A 19,000-nucleotide genomic window follows, 5' to 3' on the forward strand; every position below is an offset into this window, starting at 1 on the left:
ACCGCTTTTGCAGCATATGTATGTTTTTCAATGCAGAAATAATATAAACCCATTAAACATGAAGCCATACGCAAACACACACTTAATGTTCTAGTACATTTAAAACATAGCAACGGTTATACTCCCCGATCGTAAAGTCTAAGAAGGTATTTCCTATAAATCTGCTTACTTGAAAACGAAGGCACTGAGTTTGAACTTGGCTTCTTCCACGATAACTATAATTATGAGCATGTTTCATTTTCCTCTCGAATATCATCTGCAAAAGGCGGAAAAAAGGTCCACACATTTTCCAATATTTTACTCATACCATTTAAGAGGTTACTTGATTCGTTAAAGTTCACTTAGTGGATCATCCATATACAAGCCAAACAATAATTGGTCCACTTTAACAGTGGAACTCCTTCCTAAACCAGAAGCCTCATGCATACACATTGGCAGTATTATACGTACAAAATGCTTCTTTTTTTTCCAAACAATATTAGACTTTTATCCAAACAGTCCAAAATAATAACAGTTTCCTAATTTTCTATTAATTAATTGATTTTAAATTAGAAAAAAAATAAAATAATTTTAAAAATAAAAATGAATAAAAACTGATTTAAATTTATTAAATTATATGAAATCCAATAAATAAAAAATCAAGAACATAAATAATTTTTAATCCAAATATAATTCAAAAAACAAACTAAAATCAATATTTCTAAACTAAATTATACTTTAAACTAAACTAAATTAAAATATTTAATTTTTTGTTAGATTATTTTCTAAATGTGTTTTATTATTAACGTTTGAAATATATAATTGGTTGAGTTTTTAATTTAATTTAGTTTAAAGATTTTAATTTAGTTTAGAAATATTAATTTTAGTTTTTTTACAATTATTTTTAGATTAAACCTTTTTTATGTTTATTGATTTTTTATTTTATAAGATTTTATATAATTTAATAAAATTTATAATTAGTTTTTATTAATTTTTTTAAAATGAATTTTATCAATTTTTTTCTAATTTATAATCAATTAATTAATAAAAAAATTATTTTTAAATATTTTTTAACTATCACATAAGAAATCGTTACTAATTTGAACAAAAAAAAATAAAAGACTACAAATACTATAATTCAGAATATTTTTGCCAAGTAAAAGTTTATGTGGTTAAAAGTCTAAAAAGTCACACCTACTTAGAGCACTCTCATTAGGTGCTCTACTCCATTTTTTAAAATACCTCATCAAAACATATTTTTTTCTATTTTACCTCTAAATTTTACATTATACCATACATCAGCTTCTCTATATATTTCTCTACATCATTTAAATATTATATCTTTAAACATATTTTATTACTTAAAGTAAAATAAAATAATTGAAAAATAAAAAAGAAATAATAAATATATACTAAATGGAGAGAGAAAGCTTATAAAGAAAAATAATAATATTAAAATATTATATAAATGATATGTAAATGTTATGTAAATGTAGAGATGGATTAATTGGAGTTTGTGCATAGCTATTATAAATATATGTATAAAGGAGCTGATGAAAGATGTTTTTATGAGTTTTAGCTAAATATTATAAAGAAAGTGTATTATAAAATATATCACAAAAACATACATTTTTATAATTTACCTCAAAACTTTTACATTATACCATACATCTGCTTCTTTACATTATTTCTATATTATATTTTTAAAAATATTTTATTCATTTTAAGAAATAAAATAATTAAACATAATAGTATCACACTCATATATATATACAAAAGTTTATAAAAAAATAATAAACTATTTATAGCTTGATAAATAGTATTTCACTACATATAAAGAAATATTATTCATTTAGGTAAAAAAATATAACTTTACATTATCCAATAGAAGGCTACTTAACTATTTTTTCTCTATATTATAAAGAATAACACATTTTAGCTCATCCAATGTAAGTGCTCTTACATTTCTCTGTCAGATATTCAATAGTTCTAAACTGAAATTAATGCTTTCTTTTCTTTTAAAAAATTGAATGTTATCCACATGTTTTCCAACTGACCCCGCCAAATACATTAATTTGAATAAAATGGATATTTAAATTATAACTTATAAAACTAAATGTCCCATAAATGCATTACTTACTAATGATTTATTGGCGCCAATCCCCCTAATGTTGTTATTTTTCTCCATAAATTAGAACAAGTACATTAAAAATATCCATTTTTAAATAGAAAAAGTATACTTAAAAAAAAAAGAAAAAAAACACAAAATAGATATAGTGGTTTTGATTGAATTTACATTAAAAAAAATTAGAGCCGTGTATAGATTTTACAACTACTACATTTAATTTTAAATTTGTCCAAAAATCGCACTTCACCATGTTTACGCTGATTTTCACAATTAAATATAGTAAAAGTCTCTTTGAAATAAATTAATAATTAAGATTAATAACAATCACTCAAAACATTAAAAATTATGCATTGTTCCTCAATGAAATATTTTTTAAAAAGCTTATCAATCAAAAATTAATATTGTTCGTACCAGACATGACATGGATGTATTAGTGACATTTAAAATATAACATATTTTTATGAAGCCTTTGTAACGTCGCGTAAAATCACTTAATATAATTTGTGGAAAAATATAACAATTTTCTAAAAATAAGGTAACCGAAAATCCATATATATATTTTTTCAAAATATTCAAGCGTTCGGAAGTATGCACATACTTAAAAATAAATTACAGTGTCATAATTTCAAAACATTCAATAAGCCCAAAATAATTTACTAGTTATCATATGGGTTCTAGTCCCCAAAATATAAATTCCCAAAAGGTCGATCCACATGTACATCCACTACAAAAAAAAAAGTTTTTTAGCTACTAAGGTATTGGTAGCCATTAATATATTTTTGGTAGCTAATAGATTTTTTGCTACAAAATTTTTTGGTAGCCAGTTCGTAGCTAATTCCCCGTCGCTAAAAGTATATAGCTACCAAAAAAATTGGTAGCAAATGCTTATTATTTGCTACTAAATATTCAGTAGCAAAAAATATTATATCTAATAGCAAAATGACTGAATCTTTTTTTTTTTTTGATCAAAAGGAAAATTATATTGATCAACAAACTAGATACATCTAACAAAGGCTGGAAAAATCCACCTCAAGTTACAAATTACTGACAAATTTTATCATTTGTCTCTCTCTAATAGTACACTGTCGATCTAGTAAGTTCTGCACTCTAGCCTTAACTGAAAATCTGATCAAGTTATCTATCTTAGACACAGGTAAACAACTCTTCTCAACCCAGCAGTGGTTCCTGTTCAGCCAGATGAGGTACACAATAGCTGCACAAGCTGCATTTGCCACCAATGAACACCAACCTGTACGAGGCAAAGACAACCACTGAATCCAAGCCGCATACTGAGCAGGCCAAGAAGCCCCTCTCAACCACCCTTGAACAGCCTGCAATACTTTCCTGGAGAAACCACACTCAAAAAAAAGATGAGAATGACTTTCATCTTCTTGAGAACAAACAGGGCAACATAAAGAGGTGATAGGTACATGACATTGATGAAGCCAATCCCTTGTGAGGAGCTTCGGGTTCACAGCAAGCCAAAGGATAAATTTGTGCTTAGGAACCGAGAGCCTACGCCAAACTGCCTTCTCATAGTGCACCAAATTGCCAGCTTTCCTAGCTGAAGTTTTCCATTCATAATTGCAGCCTCCAAATCAGCACTAGACAAGACACGACAGAACTTGATGATCTTCCTCCAATACCAGCTGGTATCTTGCTTTAACAGATAATCCCATATTGAAGCTCCTTTTAAGGAAACACAATTAACCCATTTTACCCAAAGAATTTCCTGCTTGGAGGAAACAGCCCAGATGAATTTAGCCAACATAATCTTATTCCAAGAAGAACCCTCCCTAAAACCCAAACCACCGAAACATTTTGGGCGACAGACATGCTCCCAAGAGATAAGATGAAGCTTGCTTCTGTTATCCTTCTCACCCCAAAGAAATTTCCTACAAAGACAGTCTATATCTCTGATTACACACTGAGGTAACAGAAATATATTCATCCAATAAGAACGAATCCCCAATAAAACAGAGTGAACTAACTGGACCCGACGAACATAAAATAAATGGTGACTTGCCCAACCATTCAGACGTATTCTCATTTTCTTAAGGATAATATCGCAGTCAGTAGCCCTCCATTTAGTAGGTCTCAACGGGACACCCAAATATTTCAAAGGGAATTGTCCTTCAATAAAATTAGAACACAGTAATAGGGAAACTTTATCCCCAGCAACTAGCCCTCCAATATACATTCTAGATTTGCTTTGATTAATAGAGAGGCCCGAGGACATAGTAAAATCATTAAATGCTTGCTGAAGTATCATGACTGACCTCGGGGTGGCTTTGCAAAACAAGAGGAGATCGTCAGCAAAACAAAGACTAACAAGCTTTAGAGACTTAAATAAAGGATGAAATCTAAAACCTTTCTCCATAGAAGCCTTTAACAGCAAACGAGTAAGATAATCCATCACCATAACAAACAATAAAGGCGATATTGGGTCTCCTTGTCTGAGACCTTTTGCTCCTTGAAAATGACCATGAATGCTACCATTCATCACTAAAGAATAGGATGAACCCCGAAGGCAAACCATGACCCACCTAATAAATCTCATCAGAAAACAAAGAGCATGAAGAAGTTTTTCCAAAAAATCCCAGTCAATTGAGTCATATGCCTTGCTAATATCAATCTTCAAAAGACACCGAGGGGAAATATTTTTCCTATTGTATCCTTTAAGCAAGTCTTGAAGGATAAGAACATTATGAGCAAGAGAGCGATGCTTGATAAAAGCCCCATGATTCTGATTAATCAGTGAAGGAAGAACAGATTTTAGCCTATTGCACAACATTTTGGATATGCACTTGTAAATAGTATTGCAACAAGCAATAGGCCTAAAATCAGTGGCATTTACTGGCTGGTCCACTTTCGGGATAAGAGAAATGAGAGTTTTATTTAAAGTCTGAGGAATGCAAGCTGAGTCAAAAAACTCAAGGACAGCTAAAGCTATTTCCTTGCCAATATCCTTCCATAATGCTTGGAAAAAACCCGCCCCATAACCATCTGGACTTGGGCTTTTAAGAGAGTGAATACTAAACGTAGTTGCTTTAACCTCAAGGACAGTGAACGGCTTGATCAAACTCAACTGGGCTTCACTACTCAACACTGAACCATATCCAATAGCTTGAACATCAATGTTACCCGTAGCCTTGCTAGCTACACCCAGAAAACTCTTAAAATGCTACAGAAAGTGACTAGTAACTTTAGTATAATCATCCACAACATGCCCGTCATCAGTAATATAGGACACAATCCTATTAGCTAATTTCCTCTTCTTTAAACTAGCATGAAAAAACGAAGAGTTGTCATCTCCAAAACGTAACCAGTCTATTTTGCTCTTTTGGTAGAGGAAACTAGCATACAATCTCTCCTGCCTTTTAAAATCCAGAAAAGCTTCTCGATTCTCATTACACAATCTGCTATTAGACGGATCAACAAAGCAGTTAGAATGGGCCTGTTGATATAATCTTTTGCTTCTCTCATAATTACATGCTACATCCCCCATTACCTTCCAGTTAAACGCCTTCAAGACATGCTTAAGACGGGTAAGTTTCCAACTGATTTGCTCTAACCCTCTACCATTATACAGTAACTGTTTCGACCAGTTGGCTAAAACTGTCTCCCTAAATTAAGGATGAGAGACCCACATGTTATAAAACTGAAAAGGCTTCACCCCAAAACTTAGAGCAGGAAGATGTTTAATAAGAATAAAAGAATGATCTGAAATAATCTCCCATTGAGAACAAGCATAGACTAAAGGATAAGCATCTAGCCAAGCTCCATTAACAAAAATCCTATCCAACTTGGAAAAAATACAGGCCCCTCCTTCTTGATTATTATACCAAGTGTAAAAAGACCCCATAATCTTCATTTCATCAACTAAGCCAAGATAAAGCCACTGTCTAGCATCCTCCATTTCTTTCACTGTGATAGGTATGCCTCCCGTTCTGTCATTCGGTGCAAAAATAGTATTAAAATCCCCAAGAATGATCCAAGCTTTTATAGGCCATTGCAAATGGGACAAATCATGCCATAAAGTTCTCCTAATCTCCAAACAATTAGAACCATAAACAATTGTTAGACAAAAACCAGGTTTATTGCAAATTCTAACTTGACAGTGTAATACTTGGGCACTTTCCTGGATCACTTCAATATGCACCAACTTACCTTTCCAAATCAATAAAATTCTACCCTCCAATATCTCACTACTATAATACTCCCAACAAAAAAAAGTAGAACTCAAAACTTCTTTTATTTTCGCTCCCTTGATTTTAGTTTCAAGTAAAGCCCCAATCCCAACTTTATTCAATCTACAGATATCAAGAACCATCTTCTGTTTATTCAACTTATTCAACCCTCTAACAATCCAACTCATTGTGTTGCAGCAATCCATACGGGTCTGGTGTGGTTGGGAAAGTAGACACTGGTTTCTGATGCTCCTGGAGCACACTAAACTGGTTCATGATCTGCTTAACTGAAGGCTGGACTCCTTGCCTTTTAACTCTAGTGGTTTTCAGAGAAACCCAATGAACCTCTACAGGATCAGTATATGGCTGGACAACAGCTAATTGAGTAGAATTTAATTGATGAACTGAACTAGGTGCATTCAGAATTACAAGTTTCTCTGCCTCAGGTTTCTCTTCATTCGAGTGTACAGGTTTCTCTGCCTCAGGTTTCCCTGCATTCGAACTACCAGGTTTCTCTTCCTTATGCTTCAATTCTTTCTGCCTCCAAACTTCTTCAGAAACATACTTACACGATGTTACTGAGTGTCCCAATTTCTTACAATTAGTACATTTTGTTGGCAACCATTCATAGTCTATAAGCTGTTCCATAATTTGACCCTTCTCATTGAAATAACTGATGTATTTTGGAAGAGTATCTGCTATCTCCATCTCAACTAATATACGAGCAAATTTTATCATAGATCGATCCCTGGTTATTTTTTCAATCATTATAGGCTTACCTATTGTGCTAACTAGAGCACTCAAACAATTCACTCCCCAGTATTGCTGTAATGCCCCGGAATCCCTAATATGGTTTAATGGCTGGATTAGTAGGCCGAGAGGGCCATAACTGTTTAATTATGCCATTAAATGAATTTATGCATGTTTATGAGAATTATATTATAATATAATGTTAAATGCATGCATGTGGGTCCACATTTGTTTACAAGGGTGTTTTGGTAATTTGGCTCGTTGAGGGCATAATTGTATATTTGTTTGCATGTCAATGATATATTGTGAGGCCACATTATAATGTGGATTGGTTTGAGTTATTCGCCATAAGACGATCTTTAAGTATGATTTATCGGTTTGGTCATAACAGGTTTAAGCTCGGGGCTCGGGGTGAGTCTCGGGGTGTTTTAATGATTAGAGTGTTACCGAGAGTTATAGGGTAACGGGATATGAATTATTGGTGTTTGAGATTGTTGAGATTAGCGGGATTTGGAGAGTGTTAATTATAATTAACGGTATATGTTCGAAAGTACCAATTTTGCCCTTGGGAAGGTTTTAGAAACTTTTAATGACTTAGGGGCATTTAGGTCATTTGGGTGGATGTATATGACCTTTAGATGGCTGTAGAAAAAACAGAGCAAAAACAAAGTTTTTCCTTCTCCTTCCCGTGCATCATTCTCTTCCGTTTCCTCTTTGGAGTTTTTAAGCTCAAAGTGAGGTTTCAAGCTAGGAAATCAAGGGGCTGGGTTTGTAGACTTGGTTCAGCCATTGAAGGAGGTCTAATCTCGGATTTGAGGTGAGTTTTAGCCATTGGTTTCTGGTTTTACTCTGTTTTAGCTTTGAGTTTTTAGTTTGTAACTCTCTTGATGGATAGTTGAATTGATGGAAGTTTAATTAATGTTTAACTTGGGTTTTGATGAGGGTTTGATATAGGTGATGTTTAGGGGTTGGATTGAGTGTTTGGAAGAGGTTTGGAATTGGTTTGAAGGGTTGGTCTCGAGGGAAAACGCAAGGGAAAGCAAGCTGGTGCTTGCTGGTTTTGGTAAAGGGCCGCGGCATGGCTATGGTGAGCCGCGGACTACGGTTGTTTTTGTGAGGGAAATGGCCCTGTCAGATGGGTGAGCCGCGGCCCATCAGGGCAATTGTGGCCAGAAATGTGTTTTTAGCTTGGGGATTCAAGCCTTAGGCCTCGGGATCGATTCTACTACCCGGTTTAGTAGGATTCGATGTCTCGGAGGCTAAGTTTTGGTTTGGGAACCCTTTGTTATCATTTTCATTGATGAATCCTATATTTTGGTTATGACTAGGTGACCGTCAAGAAATTAAAAGATTGATCATTCTCAGGGGTCGTTCTTATATTAATTCTCACTTGAACCAGAGGTAAGAAAACAGTGTATGAGTACAGTTGCACCCTGTATATGTATATGACATGCGTGGTTGTTGTTGAAGAATGTTGGTTGATATATGTGGACATGGATTGCATAATAAATGCTAGTGAATGTTGGTTACTTGTGTATGGCACTGACTAGTCAGGGACACTGACCTAAAGGTCAGAAACGGCATAAGCATTTTAAACGCAGGGCCGAATGAAGATTAGATCTAATCGATATCAGCATTGAATGGCTCCATGGCATTAATGCTGGACCGACCCTAAGGTCGATGAAGTTATAAGTGCTTGGCTAGTCTAAGACTATTACTCAGAGCCAGGGCATAAGGCCCCGGTGACTGTTGTCACATGGCTAGGGAACGATGTTCCAAGGTTATGACTCTATGGTCATGAGGAAGGTTATGTTGGTGACCATTCACCATACACCTATCCTGATCAAACTTATGAAAGGATAACTTATCAGTTAAGCCCTGGTGACCCTATCGTCACATGGCTAAAGGGAGCTGTACCCACTTTTATGACTTTTGCTACTGTCACCTATCTGTTTTGGACTATTAGTCCTGGATGGTTATTATGATCATTGTTGATGTTATATCATGCTTTATTGTGTTTTCTTGCTGGGCCTTGGCTCATGGGTGCTATGTGGTGCAGGTAAAGGGAAAGAGAAGCTCACCCAACCTTGAGTGGAGAGCTTAGGTGGTGTTGTGTACATATTTGGCCGCTTGACCACCACGGCCAAGGAGTTCTTAGAGGGACTAGGGGTTTACCCTATTTTTGCTGCTTAGGTCGGCGGGGATTGTAAATTTGATACGATAGCGACCATTTTGTATTGTAAACAACTTGTAAACGTTTTGAATGGCTCATGAGAAGTTTATTTACTTAATGAAATGTATCATTTCCTTTTTACTGAGTTTTCACCTTAACCTGATAATAACACTTAGATCACATTTTTAACCAAAGGACTCGGGTAGCGGGTCAAATTTCCGGTTCACTGTTCACCGTAACTGTTCTGGGGTAACCAGGGCATTACATTTGCAATCCTAGATCAGGTAACTGGATCCACACAGGCACTGATTTAATGGACTTCAAGGATTCAATATCAGCAGTCCATGGACGGAGAACAACTGGTTTCTTATCAAAATGCACCACACCTGACTCCAAAACTAGATCACGCATTGCTTCATCTCTAAATTTCACCATAGTAAACCCGGCATTCATTTGGGCAACACTCATGTTGTGAAAATTCTAACGATTAAAATATGCGCAAGTATACACAGTCACAAACAAGTAATACAGTGATAAAGTATCAAAGTTCGTCTCCACAGGGACTTTTAAACTAAATAAATGCAATATCAACCAAAAACAATTTAAAACAAAGTAACCAATTCAAGAGAACAATTGAGTGAGTAATTATGGAATTAAATGTAAATAACCAAATTTAATTAAACTAAAAATTAGAGACCAAATGAAGTAATTCTGCGTAAATTTCAGATGTGAGAAAATGGATCTGGGTGGTTAATTCTCCTCTGTTTCGTTCCAGTTGTTACAGCAATGGTTCAACAATTATATCAGAGTTAACAGATTTCATAAATGCCCAGCAAGTTTTTCCCAAAACTTACAGTATATTATCTATAACCCCCTCAACACATTCCTGCATTAAATCAGGCTATAAACAATCCAACAAACACCAAATCTCCAGTTATACAAGGCAGCAAAATATTCCTATTCCACTACTCAAAATTACCTAAAACTAGGCAAGTTCTTGCATCAATTAAATGGGTTCAGCTGGGTTTTACTTTTCCAAGTTTGCTCCAGCTTAATAAATGTTAAATATGGTCAGTACATAACATTCAATCAACATTCCAGCACATTTAATTGAACAATGATATAATTACTCTAACCATGCATTCAAAATATTACTTCATACAAAGGGTTCATCACCACCCAAATCTCTTAAAAACTTAGTTCATAACTGAAATTACAAAGACATAACCAGGAAGTAGAGTTTCCATAGAGTTTGAGCAGAGAAACTAGATAGAAAATTAATACAAAATGAGAGGGAAAGATTAGAGAGAGAGATGAGTTGGTGAGCTCAAGTCCCCCTCAGCGCGTCTGCCTTCTTCTCCTCTTTTTGGTACTCCTTTCTCTGTTTTCGTCCTCCCTTTTCTCTGTGTACTTCTCTAAAAAACAATTCAGAATCTCTTCAATAATAGGGGTCTCCCTTCTTTCGGCTGGTACCCTTCTTTTTAGGGTACTTTGCTTTACCCTAATTAGAAAGTCAAAGTCTATCTTGTCCCTCTATTCTGCCATGCCATCCAGCTGACTTAGTTGTACAAAATTCTGGCCACCTCAGCGCCTATTATGTCTCATTAAATCCAGCTGGAAGTTAGTCACGTTTCCTTCCTAGGCTCTGCCAATTGCTACGTGGTAGTCGTTACAGCAATGGTAGAACAGCAACATACATTTTTCAGACTTGTTGTTCCCTTTTTGATTCCAAAGTTCCCGATCACCTATTTCAGCTTCCTTTCCTGCTTAGCACATACAATAAATTACATAAATCACTCAAACATATGACAATACAAACACAAGGTCCCTTACTACACAGACACACTAAATTGAACACAATTACAAGAAATAAAAACTCATTACTCTTTTGTTTGGTTCAAAAATCAAGTTTAAAGATATAAAAATAACTCTAAATCTTAGAGTTATCAACTCACAATGCCAAGCTTACCCCAAATCCATTTGATAAACCCTTCAAAAACTACCAGTGGTGGGTTAGCACCAATCACCACACAAATCAAAGCTGATTTCCAGAATGAAGCTTCCACTTCAATCTCCTCCATATCCAATTTCGCAATAATTTGACCATCCTTCTGAAAAGGTTCCGAGTAATGAAGCTTTGTACATCCATGTGACGGAAGTGTTTCCCGAAACTTAGCCCAGGTTTCCTTGGCTGAATCCTGGAAAGATTGCTCCTCAACCTCGGTAGCCCAGGTCATTTTATCATGGTCCTTGGATAAATCACAACCCTCCTTCGAAACATTACCCGAATCCCTAGCATCATACTCTTGTTCTTCTGTAATCCCCAAGTCCTCAATGCCTTCTTTCACAGATCGATGTTGCTCATTATCTTCACCATTAGATGAAGGGAGCTCCAATTCAATGACTGGTTTTGCAAGCTTCGGCCCAGTTTTTCGCCTCCTCGCCATGGAAGAGGGAGAACCTGAGTATCACGCTTTTTTAACCTAAATATTGATTTTAAAAATGACTAAATCTTGTATCTACTAAATTTTTTTGTTACCAAAATTTAGTAGCAAAATACTATGTCTTATTAATATAATGATTTGTAATGCTATTTTGCTAGTAAAATTTGGTAGCAAAATATTTTAAAATTTGTAAATGATAAAATATTGTCCACTAACACATAGAGAAATGTTCTAAATAAGAAAATCATGAAGAACAATAAATTAAATAAGAATTTAATAATTAAGAAATAAATATTGTATACATAAAAATTTCCTTTACATGGCAAATACAAGCTAAGATTGCTTGATTATTGAATTTAAATAATTAACAAGTGTTGGCTTTGTTCCAAAGTAAAATGTAGAACAAATTTTGAGTTAAAGTCTTCTAATTTATAATCTCCCAAACTAAATTTGATGTTGCCAAAAGTAGATAAATTGCTCTATAATCCTCCTCAAAACCTGCAAAATTAACAAATAAATAATGCAAATTAAATTAGTTAGAGAAGAAGAAGAAAAAACATAAGAAAAAGTCTTGTGCAAGAAGAGATGAACATTAAAAGCAAAATAATAAAAGTTATAAAAGGAAAAAAAAGAAGATAAATTAATTTGTTAAATAATTGAATACATTGAACATCACCTTTCCAATAGCATCAAGAGTTGTATAATCTTCACATTCATGAAGATATATGCAGATTAAAAGAACACAGTACTTATTTCATTCTCTTTTTTTTTTCTCTGAACTAAACGAAATGATGGAAAGATTTTATTTGATTTCATAGATAAATATATTTATATAAAATAGATAAAATGTGATCATGGTGGTAGTGGTGAGATAAAAATGTGTGAGAGAGAGAGAATTAATGATTGACGGTTGTATACATGATCTAAACATGGTACCATACCGTGTGTGAGAATATATGTACTATATAAATTTATCATTTTGATCACTTTATTTTATATGTACAAAATGTTTAGTAATGTAACCACAATTAAAAACCATTATGTTATTACAAAATATATTGTATAATCATTATAAATATTTCAAAGATAAATACAATTAAGTTTTTTTTATGTGTTATATTGTATATTTTAGCAATCAACATTTTACTGGGGTGATACTATTATTAAAATATATTTTTTCCTACAAAATAATAGTAAAATCTTTGAGAATTTAGTAAAAATAACTTTAGTTTCTGCTACCAAAAAATTTAGTAGCTAACATTCCATGTTTTGCTACCAAAACAGAATGGTAGTCAGTAAAATAAAAAGTAGCAACTTTTTTATTTTGGTTACAATAGATTTAGCTACAAAAATAAATTTGGAAGCTAAAAATATCAATTTGCTATAAAAAACTTTGGTAGTAAAATATTTTTAGTTTTTGCAACTAAATCATTTTGCTACCATAATTTGGTAGCAAATTACAATTAATTGCTACCAAAAATATTTGGTAGCTAAAAACTTTGTAGCTAAAACTTTATTTTCTTGTAGTGATCCTCATAGATAAACTCCAGCGCTAACTAATCCACTTTGCCTTTCGGCTTACCTACAACACGAAACAACTAGGTGAGCGAAACACTTAGTAAGAACAACTTAACAAACAAAACAACATAAACGAAGCAAGGACTTAACCTAACTGCAACTAGGCTGACAACCAACAAGGAATATGATTCTAGTGAAACCGAACCCTAACATACAATTTAAGAACATGTGAACGTCCTGGCAAACTTATGGTCATGCCTCATGTTGACTGTGTTTTTATCCAACGACGTGAGAACGTCAAAAACGATAAACCTTCAAGAGAATTTAAACGACACAGACAGTTTTATCAAGAAAAGTAAATAACACACAAGATTTTTATAGTGGTTCAGCCCCGATCAGTCAGTAATAGCCTAATCCACTTAGAGTTGTGATTATAGATCTGTACTCAAGATCAGATGGACTGAGCCAACTGAGTTTCTTCAGTACAGATTGCAAAAATACAAGAATCCTTTCAAATACCAGCACTTTCTCTCTCTAGAATATTCAGACCCAAATTTTCTCTCTCTAGAATACTCAGACCCAAATTTTCCCAAAAGTCTAGAAAGAAGAAGCAGAAGCCCCTCTCTAATCCCATAAGCCCTATATTTATAGGCTTAGGGTCATACATCTGATATCCCCTAGAATCGGGATATTTTATTATATTTATTACATTTAAATTACAAAAAACATTCAAAATGTAACAAAACCCCCCATTTGTGGGAAGAATGAGAGATTCTCGCGTATCTTGTTGAAGCTGTTTCTAGGAATCTTGACTTAGTCCTCCTCTAGCTAGTTAATCCACCTCACCTCCACTCTGGTCGATCATACACATGTTGGTCGGACATACACTTGCTGGTAGGACATGCAAGTGCTGGACATGCACTGGTTGGACATATGCGTAAAGAACAAATTCTTGGTCTCTCCTCAAACCACATCCTTGGGGTCTCCTAGGACCACTCTCTTGGGGTCTCCTAGGACCACTCTCTTGGTTCTCCTCAGACCAAAGTCCCTTGGGCTCTCCTCAGACCACATCCTTGGGATCTCCTAGGATGCACTCTCCTTAGTTCTCCTATGATGCACTCTCCTTAGCTCTCTTCGGACCACACCCTTGGGATCTCCTAGGATGCACTATCCTTAGCTCTCCTAGGATGCACTCTCCTTAGCTCTCCTAGGATGCACTCTCCTTAGCTCTCCTAGGATCACCCCCTTGGGGTCTCCTCGGACCACACCCTTGGGATCTCCTAGGATGCACTCTCCTTAGCTCTCCTAGGACCACCCCCTTGGGGTCTCCTCGGACCACACCCTTGGGATCTCCTAGGATGCACTTAGCTTGGTTATGACATCTTTCAAGCAGTCCAAACTCTTCACCAGTCTACCGGGTCACTTTATCACAACTCTGAGGAGTCAATGTATTTATTGACTATTAATCTGTCTTTTACTGACCATGCACTGTCACTCGTCACCTTTATTGCCATGTCATTGATCTCCAATTTTTGGGGATAACACCTCATAACCAAAATTCATATCCTGAAAGTACACCTGCACACAGAAAATTCCAGAGCATACATACAGTCTTAACTGGTAACATACATACTTACTTACTTAGTAATATCTTAACATACATACTTACTTAGTCATTCATATCTTAACATATATACATGCTTAATCATCTTAACATACATATTTACTTAGTCGTTCATATCTTAACGTACATACATACTTAGTCATTCATATCTTAACATAAATAGTCATTCATATCTTAACATTCATACCAACTTAGTCATTCATATCATAACATACATACTTAGTCATTCATATCATAACACACATACTTACTTAGGGTTCCGAAGGAACCTTCAACATATCTTAGCATATCTTAACATATCTTACCATAGCATAACATATCTTAGTATATCTTAACATATCTTACCATAGCATTGACGGGTATAAACTAGTTACACCGGTTACCCAGACTCCTAGAAGAATACAACATACTTTTTAGTCATAAAGATATGATTCTGGAATTAACTTACTTACGTGTCACGGGGTTTAACAAGACTCTTATGTCACGGGTGTTAAAATGAACATCTTACATGTTGTGGTGGCCAATCGACCTTAGTTACATAGTCACCGATGGCGAACCAGTTTCTGACTTAGTTCCCCGGTGGCTAGCCGGAGTTCATAGTTGTCACAGTAGCTAGCCGGAATCGGAATCAACTTACTTATGTTTCCTGGAGTTTAACCAGATTCTTATATCATAGGCATTAAACCAGACTTCTTACATATTATAGTGCCCAACCGACCTTAGTTACATAGTCATCGGTGGCGAACCGGTTTCATACTTAGTTCCCGGTAGTTAGCCGGAGTGCGTAGTCATCGTGGTAGCTAGCCGGACTGCTTACCTTAGTCATGAGTGTGAGAACCCTCTAGGACCACAGTCTTGAGTAAACCTTATTAGACTAGTTCAAATTATTAGCTTATAACTTAGTTATCTAAACTAGTCATTAATGTGTTGTGGCCAAACATATCATAAGTTGTTTTACTCGGATTCTTTAGTGCTTTCTTGTGGAGATATTTTATCCAGAAGCAAGTCTTCCTGCTTAGATAACAATGTAGTGAAACCATAGAGTGACTCAGATCAATTATGGAGTTTGATTAATTAAGTTTATGTCTTTAAGTTGAGCGATTAGAGATGAACTTAACAAATTTTCAATACTTTAAAAGCATTTGTTCTTAAATCTTAAAACTTAGACTAAACCCTTGAATTCATAGCCTTATCACATCATTCATAAAAAAAATATGCCTACAAATAATGGTGCTGGAAATTTGGAATTAAATTCCCAATTGTATAAAGAGACCACTTTCTTAACCCTAAAGAAAACTTTCATTACTGCTTTCTTATTTTCCTTGTAAAATAAAAGTGTTAAATGATATCTCCCGCTTTATTAAAATTGTAAATTAAAATGGTCAATTTTCAGTTAATAAAGAAACTCATAAGTTTTATTATCCAAAAAAATGTTACTTTCTCAATTAACCAAATAAACAAATTTTAGTCCTCTCACACCAGAGTACTATCTTAAGATTTTTCAATAAAATGTAAAACCTCATTATATTTTAAGCCACTTAAGTCTTAACCCTTAATCCATAGAAATTTATCTTATATTTACTTTTAAAAAAAAAAGAAACACGATTTGACAAGTGAATTATTACTTAAATTTTAATAAAACTGTTTACCGAGTTTTTCGGAAACGAATACAAACAGAATAATAAAAAGATAAGAACTGTAGAAGTGCAGAAATGTAACTGAACAAACAGTATTTTTACGTGGTTCAGGCGTTAACAAGCCCTAGTCCATGAGTCGATGTAATTATACTTGTAAAGAATTACAGTATGATGGCTGGTGTACAAGAACTTCACACACTCACAGTGTTTCTCTCGGGTTCTCTTAAAGAAGATGAAGCTAGAGAGATTTTAGTAGAGTTCTTGCTATGTGATTTGTTGGCCGTCCCCCCTATTGTAAAATGAGGGGGTCTTTATAGCTAGGGTTTTGGATTAGGGTTTTTCTCTACGTCCATGAGTCTTAATTACACCAGCCATAAATAGGGGATACAATTACTGTAGTAGCATGGCTACAAGACTCTATGTGGGTATATTTACGTGAAAGTATGGGGAATACACAAAGTCAGCTGTCTTTTCCAAGTTGTCAGCGGAACAGTAGGCGAAAAGGTACCCTTAGGCGTGCTGGGATGTGTGCGGCTTTGACCTGTCGGGCGTGTCAGGCGGGATCCTGTGTTAGGTGGATATCATTCCAAATATGCCTCCTCCACAACTCGACCGCCTGGTTTTGTTCCGTGCGAGGCACGGAACTGTTTCCATGAAGACCACTTGAAGAGCTTCTCCTGGAAGGAGCTTCCCCGAAGGATACCCCTTCGGGAGTCCGGGAGAGTTGACGAGCTTCCGTGTCGCGTTTGCTTGAAAGAGTAATCCGGACACTAAACGGGAGAGGCGAAGCCTTTCTGTCCATCCGCGAGCTCTGGTCACCTACCGTGAAAGACATAGGTAATTCTGCTTCCCCGAGGATATCCATCTAAACGCTATCCGGAAATCTGGATAACATTTACCCCCCAAGGTCACGGAGCTTTGAGAGATCCGGGAGCTTGTACGGTCCTCCGGGTATTCCGGTTTCTTAGATTAGGCGAGGGGCCACATTCTGTGTTCCCGGAAGTATTCCTTTTTCCCGCCTGAGTGTTAGTATGAAAAGGGAAGGGAATTTCTTCTGTTTGAACTCAAGTACTTAAGTACGGCAAGGGCCACGCGTCATGCCGGGAATGGTTCTGCGACCAAGACGTGTGCGTGAGGCGACTGGTTGAGTATGCGTGCGTCAGGCATCTGAGTAATGATTTGACGGTTTTTAATGGTACTCCGGGCCCGAGGTGGTATAATGATGGGAAATAAATACTTTATTCCCATCCGAGGAGTCATAAATAGGATCGTCGCTTCATCTCCAGCCGTTGGATCTGATGCACACGGAATGGGAAGATCGGGACCGTCCATTTGAGGAATTCGAAATGACTTCTTCCCTGCTATAAAAACAAGGGAACGGACCTTTCTTCCTCTTTACACTTTCAAATTCTCTATCTTTCGGATTTTCAGATTCCTAAACCTTCGAACTCTCAGGCTTCCAAGCTTTTATTCCTTCAAACTTGCCACTTCTTTTGGTAAGGGATCTAGAAACTTTTCTTTTGATTTGGCAGTGGGTTTTTTCGCCGAAGTTCAGGATTTGAATCGCCGTTCGTCTTTGCAGGTTTTACTTCTCGCGATCGTGCTGTGCAGTGATCCGGTTACTCCTTCAACCTTCAACTACCCGAATACCAGTAAGTATTTCTACTTTGCTCTTTCCTCCTTAGGTTGTCGGTAGTTGTTAGAGTTGAGTTTTCTGCCATTATCGCCTATGTGCATGCGTGAATAGGGCTTTGATAGGCATGTGATTGACGTGAGTCGATAAGTAGTCTCTTTTGCACGCTTTGACGATTTGCGTTTGGAAAGTCGTTCCTTGTCTTGCTTGCGTTGTTCTGGTTTGCTGTTTTAGGGCATAAGCATGAACGCCTTTAGGGTGTCTTTCTCTGGAGAAACACTTCTCTCGGCGGGCTTAGGCTCGGAGTCTGAGTTTGGCTCCTTGCTGTCCTTCGGGTGGCATGGTGCCAACCCTTCGGCAAGCTCGGTGGGAGCCTCTCCAAGCAGTTTTCGGGGAGGGTCTCCCCGACGCCTTTGATACCACTAGGGTATGACAAGGGTGCTGACTGCTTAGAGTGTTTTCTTCTTTGTTTCTTTTGTTCAGTGCCGAACGTCTCAAAGGAGCAACTCCTCGCTGCGGCGGAGGCTGATTCTGCCCAGGAGAAGGGTTCCCCTGTCGCCGGCGCAAAGGGGAAAGGAAAGACAAAAGTGGTCGCGACTAGCCCACCGACTACCAATAGTTCAATCTGGGAGATGGACCAGAAGCCGAACCTGTTCAGGAACTACGGCATGCTGGAGCTGTACTCCTCAGAGGCAGGCCTGAAGAACATCCCAGGCCTGATGTGGCACCGTCTGTCGGTGCTGGGCGAATCGGCTAGTCAGAGCCACGAGGGTTTTGGTGCCTGGAGCTGGGCACACATAGTGTGTGGGGCGCACTTGCCCCTAAGAAGTCACTTTGCCAATTTCTGTGTGAAGGCGGGGATTGCCCCCTTCCAGTTGATTCCCCCCAGCTACAAGCTCCTAGCGGGGTGGTTCATCTTTTGCA

General features: G+C 36.3%; 1 protein-coding gene across 1 annotated transcript; it reads right to left on the reverse strand.

The window, feature by feature from the left end:
• Window positions 1–3,141: 3,141 nt before the first annotated feature.
• LOC133830168 (uncharacterized) lies at window positions 3,142–7,005 on the reverse strand. The gene is made up of 5 exons (XM_062260098.1): window positions 6,506–7,005; window positions 5,953–6,153; window positions 5,334–5,733; window positions 3,583–5,291; window positions 3,142–3,451 (listed from the first exon to the last, which is right to left on the reverse strand). The coding sequence occupies exons 1-5, from the start codon at window positions 7,003–7,005 to the stop codon at window positions 3,142–3,144; spliced, it is 3,120 nt and encodes a 1,039-aa protein (XP_062116082.1).
• Window positions 7,006–19,000: the final 11,995 nt, after the last annotated feature.

Source organism: Humulus lupulus, chromosome 1 (assembly GCF_963169125.1).
Source record: "Humulus lupulus chromosome 1, drHumLupu1.1, whole genome shotgun sequence".
NCBI lineage: Eukaryota > Viridiplantae > Streptophyta > Magnoliopsida > Rosales > Cannabaceae > Humulus > Humulus lupulus.